The sequence below is a fragment of the Ailuropoda melanoleuca genome, chromosome 1 (assembly GCF_002007445.2).
Source record: "Ailuropoda melanoleuca isolate Jingjing chromosome 1, ASM200744v2, whole genome shotgun sequence".
NCBI lineage: Eukaryota > Metazoa > Chordata > Mammalia > Carnivora > Ursidae > Ailuropoda > Ailuropoda melanoleuca.
Window position 1 is genome coordinate 194,995,800 of NC_048218.1, and position 9,923 is coordinate 195,005,722.

General features: G+C 46.9%; 1 protein-coding gene across 4 annotated transcripts in view; it reads right to left on the reverse strand.

Annotated features, from left to right (window-relative positions):
* Positions 1-9,923, reverse strand: part of WDR91 (WD repeat domain 91) — a 67,712-nt gene that overhangs the window by 8,748 nt on the left and 49,041 nt on the right. For all 4 annotated transcript variants that reach the window (XM_019808329.2, XM_002927619.4, XM_034672629.1 and 1 more), the window contains 5 exons: positions 3,567-3,722; positions 2,874-3,067; positions 2,012-2,162; positions 549-643; positions 221-389 (listed from right to left, as the gene is read on the reverse strand). In XM_019808329.2, the coding sequence (XP_019663888.2) occupies positions 221-389; positions 549-643; positions 2,012-2,162; positions 2,874-3,067; positions 3,567-3,722 (765 nt within the window). The remainder of the gene's footprint in view (positions 1-220; positions 390-548; positions 644-2,011; positions 2,163-2,873; positions 3,068-3,566; positions 3,723-9,923) is intronic.

Below are 9,923 nucleotides of genomic sequence, written 5' to 3' on the forward strand. Positions count from 1 at the left end.
CACAACTCTCCATGACTTCAGTTGCTAGCAATCTGCCCAACTGGAGCGTTCCTACTTCTCAACACTTCAACTCTGAACCTGCTTCACCAGCTGAAATCTGAGGAGACTGAAGCGAAGAGAGGATGAGGCTCATTGGAAAGAGGGACGCGAAGGCGCAGTGCTACCCCAGGGGCGGGACCCCACAAAGACCCACGGGGAGACCCAGGGGCAGGGCCTGCACCTGCTGCTTCATGGTCTTTGTGTCCCACAGCAGCAACTTGCCGGGAACCTGGTTAGTTCCCTTGCTGCCGATATCCGGAGCTGAGACGTCCACCTGGGAAGCGAGGCTCGGAGCCGCGGCCGAACAGACGAAAGAGGCCCCGTTGGGGCTGCACGCAAGCAACAGGATTCTGCAATACATGTGGGGCCAGGTCAGCACTCCGCCTGTCCCCAGAGGAAGACAGGCTTTAGCTCTGAGGCTCGTCCTGCGATGGGGATGGGGCAGAAGGCCCAGCACAGAAGCAGTCCCTGAAGAGCACGGTGGGTGTGGGCAGTGGCCTCCCACTCACCTGGGCATATCATCGTTGATGTTGATCTCACAGAGATTCTTCTTGGCTTCCGTGTCATAAAGACGCACCGTCCCCACACCACTGCCCAGCAAGAGCTGCAATGAGAAGGGGCGGGGGATGCGAAGAACAGCATGGGGGTCAGGCCCGGTCAGGGAGGACCACTGCGGGTCCAGGCCCACTCCTGGGAGGTGCGGGTCTGGGCAGGCTGCAGGGGTGAGGCCCCGCCCCCACACACCTCCACACACTCAGGTGAAATTTGGCTAAAATGGACCTCATTTAAAAATTACATGAAGACATCCGAGGTGACCCTGAACAGAAGCGAAACTTCAAAAGGAATCTATAGACAGGGAGAGAGGTATCACCTCATGTATACCTGGAAATGCGCTGGTTGATTAAAATGAGGCCCTCCGACCTTCTTTCCTGTCAGCCTTAAACCCCGGCAGTTCCCATCCTCCCTTCTTGCTCCTCATCTACCCCACACAACTCCCTGGGGACTGCGCCCTGGTTGGTGCTCCAATGGCACATTCTGGGGACAGCTCTGGCTCTGGCTCTGGGCCTGTAACGGCCTCCACAAAAAAATAGAAAAGGCTAACCTTGCCTTCAGGCATTTGTGATTTACTGGGTAAAAAGCTTCAAAAATAATAATGGATACTGCCAGAAGAAAGCACCAGAAGCAGGTCTGAGGATATCCCCCAGGAGTATCACCTACATTCTGACCTCAAATTAACACTGGCAGATTAATACTTGTACATGATAACCTCTGAGATCCTAGCACCATAAGGATAATTCCTGCAGGTTGTCAAAAATTATTAAAAAAAAAAAACAACAACCGATGAGGTTTGCCCCTTGGGCTGCCTTGTATGATCTCCTCGAAACGGAATACAATGAAAGGAAACACTATAAATCAACTTTACCCCCTTAACTACAAAGCCTCTCTCCTATAGTGAAGTCTAGAAGGAAAAAGAGCACTGTACTAATAGCACTGTAGTAGACCTGTGGAGACCCCAAACAGGACACCAACCCCACCAGCCTAAACTGCTTCCCTGGGAGCATGCCCCAGGGAGGGGTCTCAACAGGAGGAGGGGCAGCTGAGAACGTCTGTGGTAGGTTGTCACAAACTGGACAGACGACGGGAGATGACGAGGGAGAACGGGAGGCTGACGAGGGAGAACGGGAGGCAAGCCAGTGTCTCCCCAGGCAGAGAGGAAGCAGCACTCCCCCACCAGACAGGAGTGGTTTCCAGGTCCCACTACCATCTGATTTCAACTCCTGTGAATCTAATAACTTCACTGCTGGCCCCCAAACACAAGCCTACCGGGACAGCCTGGATGTGTGTCCCCCAGTCCTCAGGAAGAGAGAAGGGAGGGGCTGGGTTCAGCTGCCTCAGCTCAGCCTGTGGTGCCAGACACGGGGGGGACGGCCTCGGGAGCTCCTTAGACGGCAACAAGGCGGGCGTGACTCACCAGCCTGTCCCGCTTGGTGGCCCACTCTAGAGACAGCAGCGGCGACTTGGAGATGGAGGACGCTTTGGTCTGCATGATGGGGTTGAAGGACCACACTTTGATGACCCCGTCTACATCTAAGCTGGCGACCCTCCTCCCCGAGCAGTCCACTCTAGGATGGAAGAGAGGAGGAAGCTGTTACCACCCCTGCCTGAGCCCACCATCCTCGTCGGCTAGCGCCCAGAGCATTGCTTTGCTGACTTCTCAACTGTTTCCCAAACTGCCTACGCTCCAAGGATGGGCGTGGACTATTTCTAGAAGTCTTCATTCAGTCACCTGTCCAAGAACTACTTACGAAGGACCTATTCTGGGCCGAGCCGCAGGCAAGGTGCACACAGCCCCATTCCTGGGCGGCCGCGCCTCCTGCAGCACGGCTCCGGAGCCAGCAGTGCCACGGGCAGGGAGCCCCCCACTCTCTGCAAGCCACAGCCCATGAGGCCTTCTCACAGAGGTCATGCTTTTACCATGCGTGACTAAAAACTCGTGCATGGTAAAGATTTACCGACACGTAAAGCAACATAAAGCAAATTAACATTAAGTCTCAGGGAGTTCAAATAAAAGGTAACTTGTTTCTGAAACTCAGCGTCCCACAGTGAGAAAGGACAGAGAGGCTACCCAGGCCAAGAGCAGCTGTCCAATCCTCCTCTGACACTGGAGGGATGACCGTGGTCCATCAGGGACCATCCCACCAAGTGGACCTCCTGTCTGCCACACCTTCACACACACAGCCTGACAAGCCAGGCTTCCCCAGGAGCCAGCCCCTCCACACCAGTCAGCACCCTCCCTGCTGGGGTCTCCCCCCGACCCCCAGACCCCGGCCCACCTGCAGTGCATGATGGAGGAGTGGTGCTCTCCGTACTCCTCCTGCCCCAGCACAATGAACGGCTGCTCAGGGCGGACCCCTCCACCCTCGGCACCTGCTGCGGAAGCCCGCGTCAGCGTCTCCAGCGCCTCCACGTGCAGCTCTGAGCAGGGCTCGGCCTCTGGGCCACCAGCCTCAGTCTTCTTCTCTGCACTCTGTGACAAGCCAAGTGGGGACAAGTCAGCTGTGTGGGGCCTGCATGGGGTCCAGCCCTTCACATCTGGGGACCCGCTGCAGGACAGCTAGGATGCCAGGCCGCAGCATGCTGGGGGAGGCTCTCAGCGGGCACAGGCTCTAGAAGATCTCTGGACGCCAAGGGCAGCACCCGGCTTGTCCCAGGAGAGGCAGGTTCCTGCTCTGCCAATGGCCCTTCTCTGCCTCCTGGTGCGCTCAGTGTTGACCACCATGACGATTACCTATTCCCCCAGACATAACCCAGGCCAGGGGACACTGCCGCCCTCCATGGCCATGGCAAGGGAAGCAGGTCTCTCGGGCCAAGCCTCAGAGAACGTGTGACCCACTAATATAGTATTAGGCAGAAATCAGGAGAGGTAAGGGCAGGCTCTGCGCCACCCCACCTCCTTCCGTGGCCCCCAACAGCAGCCACGCAGATGTGCCCACAGGCACTCGTGTGATGCCCAGACCAAGCCATACCTGCAACATCGTAGACAAGAGCTCCTTCCTCTCTTTGCCGTGATCCTGCAGGCGCCGCTGCCGGTGCTGCGACCAGGTGGACTCCCCAGCCGCCAGCCCGCTGAAGAGGCTCTTCCCGTCTTTGGGCCCGCATGCTGCGTCCTTCCCCTTAGCGGTCTAGAGAGTGAGACACTGGGCTGTGAAGTGTCGCTTCCTGCCTGAGCCCAGGCCATCACGCCTTAGCCAGGAGGGAAGCAGCTTCTCTACCCCACAGCTCCTGGGTAAGGTTCCTCCCCAGATTGTGCTGAGCCATCTCAGCCTAGGGGCAAAGTCAAGAGTGGGACACAAGCAGTCTGCACTCCCTCCTTTAGGTTCTCTGCTCCCCTGTTATAAGAGGTAGGTCACCAGCACTCCTCAGCCTGCCATATCCTTCACTGGCAGACAGACAGACACATACATCTCCTTCATCTAACCAGAACAATGAACTCTAGAGAAGGGGGGGGAGATCCGTGCTTACTAAGCGATGACTATGAGAGGGATCAGGCCCTGTGCTAGGTGTTAGAAACATCTGCCAGCACTATATGTTTGGGCAATACAAAAAAAAAAAAAAAACAATAATTATGCAACATACAATCACCTCTCTGGAGGTAAAAAGGAACACAATACCGTACTCTCTTGTTTTGGGCCAAGTGTACAACTAAGCCAGCTGATGTTAACAAATACTGAGGTATTTGAAAATGATTACTAGGAAACCAGAAATTGTTAACAGAAATTGTTGGAAACTCAAGGACCTTTGAGCAAGATACACTGGGCAGGAAAGAAACTGGCATCTTCTGGCCCCTTTTCATGACAGGAGTGATAAAGTTGACCAAGGTTAGAGCAAATGAATTCAATAGTACCCACCCACTTCCATGGAGAGAAGATTCTTAATCTAGAGCCTTTTTATGTATTTTTAATTTTTTTAAAAGATGTATTTATGAAAGAGAGCAAGCACAGAGGGAGGGGCAGATGGGGGGAGGGAGCAGAATCCCAAGCAGACTCCCTGCTGAGCACAGAGCCTGACTCGGGGCTTGATCCCATGACTCTGAGATCATGACCTAAGCCGAAATCAAGAGTCAGACGCTCAACCAACTGAGCCACCTAGGTGCCCCTAGAGCCTTTTCAAAAGGAAATGTCACCTCATCCTTTCCCGATTACCTGGCTGGGTTGTTTCCAACCTTATTCCCACAAACTGTGATGGTCAAAACTGCTCCCCTCCCTCCACCTTATTTTACACTCTCAGCAAAGCGATCTGGATGCAAACAGCCACTCAGGTTTGAGACCAACCTCTTGGCAAGTCATTTGCACACAAGATGTAAGTCAAGAGAATAAACTCAACCAAAGTCCGCTTGTTGCTTTCTACTTCCTTCTACTTCCTATTCTTTATGTTAATACTAAACAATTTAAAACAATTAATACAGATTCCTTGGGACCCCGGAGCCACGGGAAGAGTTAAAAAGGAAATTTTAAAGGGCTATGAGTTCATGTGGAGCCTAACTGTAGTTGACCTTCACAGTGTTGGTTATTTCTGTTTTTCTGACTGAGGTGATCTCACAGGTATCCACTTATGCTTGTAACAGAGGTTTCTTCTAGGGAAAGGATTTGATTCTCCACATTCTGGCTTATTTTGGGAGAAGTAGGGTTCTTAGTCAAGATAAAAGAAATAACCTAAGAAGAAAGCCCACAACAACAACAATAGCACCAAAATAGATTACTCACTGAATGCTGACCATATACAAGGCACCATGCTAAGGACTTTACAAATGTTCCCTTAAAATAAAGATGAGGACATTATTTTAACAGGAGGAAGTAAGGCTTAGATTAAGTGACTGCTCACACAGGGAGAACTGGACAGAGGTGGAATTCCCAACCAAATACGACAGCAAACCCCATGCTCTGAGAAACCTGATGAAAGCAATTGCATGAAAAGAGCACAGAGAAGAAAGTGACAGTGAATAGAAAAGATAAGAAGAAATGTCATGTTCCCAGAGCTAAACAACAGAACAACGACAAGGCCCTTCTCACAGTACTCCTGGCCATTTCTGAGAAGTAACCCATGGTTTGTGGAATACTGAAGAGGTTCCACAGTTTTAGAAAGTACAAGAAGACTTCTCTTACCAATCTAGAAGTAAGAGGTGGTCAAGATATACGAAGAGGTCTTGAAACTATGGCATACCTCACATGGTCCCCAGGTGGGCTGTGCTCACTCCCTGGGACATGATCAAGGGTGAGGGCCCTCATTATACAAATCCACTGATTCCTTCCCATATCTCTAATCAAGAGGGCAAATCAGACTGAAGACTTCCACAGGGGTAGCTACACTTGTATCAGTGAAACAGAGTTTAAGCTAAGACTATGATAAGAAACAAAGAAGGTCATTATGTAATGATGAAGGGGTCCATCCAGTTAGAGGATATGACACTTGTAAGTATTTATGCACCTGACACAGGAGCACCTAAATACATCCAGCAAATACCAAGGAGAAACAGGCAGCAATGAAGTAATAGGGACTCCAATATCCACTTTCAACGATAGACCATCCAGATAGAAAATCAATAAGGAAACACTGCACTTGAACTAAATTTTAGACTAGATGGACCTAAAAGGCAGATTCAAAACATTCCATCCAAAAGCAGCAGAACATACATTCTTCTCAAGTGCATGGAACATTTCCAGGATAGATCACATTAGGCCACAAAACAAGGCTTAATAAATTTGAGAAGACTGAAATCATATCCAGGCATCATAATTGTATCAAACTACAAATCAATCAATCAGAAGAAAATTTAAAAATTTACAAGTAGGTGGAGATTAAACAACATGTTCCTGAACAACAAAGGGATCAAAGCAGAAATCAGAACAGAAACCCAAAAAATATCTCTAGACAAATGAAAATGGAAACACAGCACACCAAAACTTGTAAGATGTGGCAGGCACAGTTCTAAGAGGGAAATTCATAGCAATAAATGCCTGCACCAAGAAACAAGAAAGATCGCCAATGAGCAACTTCCTCAAAGAACTAGAAAAACAAAAGAAGCCCAAAGCTAGAAAAAAGGAAATAATGAAGATCAGAATGAAAATTAATGAAACAAAGACTAAAAAGACAACATGAATGATCAATAAAATTAACAGCCAGTTTTTTAAAAGATAAAATAGACAAACCTTTACCAAGAGAAAAAGAAGACTCAAAAAAATAAATAAAAGAAGAATTCCAAAACGTGTCTCTAAAAGCTCTCACATTCTAAAGAAAAGACAAAAAACAAGCAAACAAACAAACAAACAAACAAAAACAGCAGTAGAGGCCACGTTTTCTGATTAAACGTAGCTATGGCAACTCCAGAGCCAGCTATGTACACAGTGGGGAGGAGAAGGAAAATCACTTTCCTGGGTTGACAGTTATTTTCCAAAATAATGGGATCCAGGCAAATGAGGAAGTCTCAGAAAGTCTGGACCAACTATTATGTAGTTGTGACAGATTTATCAGCCAGACCAAGAAAGCTTTACGCTGGACGTTGGAGAAGAAAAGAGAAAAGGATGCATACAATACTGCATTCATGCCCTGGAAGTACGTGGACCACAAGGGATCCATCCTGGGGCCCGAGGGTGGGAAATGCCACAGAGGGCAGCCAGGTACTCCGTGGCACTCTTCTTCCCCTGCTCTCCTGCTACACCTGAGAAATGCTGGCTTTTCCCTTTTTTGGTGCTAAGTCTTAAGAGCATTCAATGAGCCCATACTGACGGAAGAGAGAGGCGTGGGATGCACTTTAAATTCCTCTAGCTGACATAAAAGTCACTTACAGCACTTCCCCAGCCAGGACAGAAAATACAACATGAAGCAGAACAAAGGCAGTGCTTCCTTCCAAGTCAAGATGGCAAAGAAGTCGTCCAGTAGGTCCTCAGGTAAGGGCTGGACCATCCTCCAAAATGAAAATTCAAACAGCCGTTAATGAAGGGCATCACAATGAGCTGAAAAACTGCCTTTATAATGATAGGGGAGTTTATGCCAAGAGAGCCATGGACCTACACGTGATGCTATCAGATCTGACTTAGGGAGAGCCTCTCCTTCAGCTGCATCTCATTATTTACTCAAGAAGGGTGAACAACAAAAACCGGTAACTTGCTAAAAGCTGATGAATGCAGCTCTCCATGGAACACTTTAATATGTAGGTTAAGGTAAACTTGTGTCTAGCTACAACTGTACATAACTTAAATAAATGTTTACTGTGTAATACTGGTAATTCACAGGTTTGAAAGCAAACCTCATTAAAGTCTGAACTACCAGATTCACATAACATTCCACATGGTCCAAATGACATTGTCATATTCTATCATAATCTACCTGTCTCCTACAGTTCAGAACAAATACTTTCACCTGTGTTTTATCATTTCACCTTTGCATTTCTCTCTGGAGAGAGAGAGAAATTAATTTTCGACGGCCTGAATAGAGTTTACCAGGCAGTCATCCAGATGGGGCAGGAAACAAGTTCCAGTAATCTGGTCTCGCCTGAAGTAAAACAAAGCTACTCAGAAGACAGGCCCTCATCACCCATAAAATTATAGAACAAAAGACGTGGAAGAGGGCTCCCTTTTCCTCCGTCCTGTTAAAATCCATGGATACAACCCCAAGGGCAGCTGTTCTTACCGCTGATGTCTCAGTAGCTATGAAGTAATTTGATACTAATAAGAGTTACGAACACAGAAGTTTGCTTTCTTTACATTATAGCCAATTAAAGGTTATCCCTATAATAACCGGCAGTCCCATAGCTTCCTGAGTGGGAGTGGAAGGAGTGGCATCATAAGGCTGGAGGGAAGGATGGAGTGCAAGGGCAGGCGCCGTCGGGAACTACCATAAAGAGATCCCAGAGGAGCTTGGGAGCTGTGGTTTTAGAGTTCCTTCCCCTTGTTTCTTAAATTTTGCCTCCAGATTCCTATAAAAGCCAGAGTGCATCACTATATATCACGCCATGTATAATGTCATGAATGTTTCAGGAGTAATGACCAACAGTTACAACGACCCATCAGCAAAATGCTGATGTGGTTGAAATGTACAATGTTATATATAAGTAATATTTAAATAAATATTAAATAAATACTAAAATAAATATAATAAATAATATTTAAAACAGAAAAGCCCAATTATTTTATTTATTGCTAATGTAAAAACACAGCTTATGTTTTTCTCTTGCATCTTCATTAATAATAGAGAAAGAGAGCTCTGTTGTGTCAGAAGTGAAAAAAAGACACTGCTTCATAGGCACTAACAAAGCAACATGGCTCATTGAAAAGCCAATGTCATTTTCTATAACTTAAAAGCAATGTATCATTCAAATCACAAGAAGTGATCATACAACTAACTGCATTTGGTACTGGTAAGAGAGCATCTTGAATTGTACACTCAAATTTGGCATTTGAAAAAATGCCATTAAAATTTGGCATTTTAATTGTAACAGAAGAATTAAAACATTAGAATGTGCCCCAGAAGAGGGGGAACAGGATGGTGAGGGCTACAGAAATCATGCCATATGGGAAAACAGTGGAGGGGAGAGGGAAGAATGAACAGAGTGCTCAGCATGGAAAGATAGTAAGTGTCCTAACAAAGAGCCTCATTCTGTGTAGCTCGAAGGGTAAAGCTAAGATCAGCAAATAAAAATTATAGAGGTTTCTGCAAACAGCTTTCTAACAGGAAAACATCCCCACATTGACAAGTTGTGAGCTCTGCAATGCANTTGAAAAAATGCCATTAAAATTTGGCATTTTAATTGTAACAGAAGAATTAAAACATTAGAATGTGCCCCAGAAGAGGGGGAACAGGATGGTGAGGGCTACAGAAATCATGCCATATGGGAAAACAGTGGAGGGGAGAGGGAAGAATGAACAGAGTGCTCAGCATGGAAAGATAGTAAGTGTCCTAACAAAGAGCCTCATTCTGTGTAGCTCGAAGGGTAAAGCTAAGATCAGCAAATAAAAATTATAGAGGTTTCTGCAAACAGCTTTCTAACAGGAAAACATCCCCACATTGACAAGTTGTGAGCTCTGCAATGCAGGAGGCAATCAATCAGAGGATGTCCTCCTCTACAAAAAAGGAGGGGGGCCAAATGATCTTTAAGCTTCCTCCAACTCCAAAATTCTGATTTTCTTGAACCTCAAATATACTATTTTCAGAATTGAAACATCAATGCAGAGTCTAATTAACAAATTAATAAAACTACAAGTGACCCACCACTCGATTTTTCAGATAGTAGACATCTATCGCCCCCATTCATGGAATGGAAAGAGAGCTACCTTCACTCTGTTAACATACCACACAGTGACCCAAGTTCTGTTTGAATGTATTTTAGA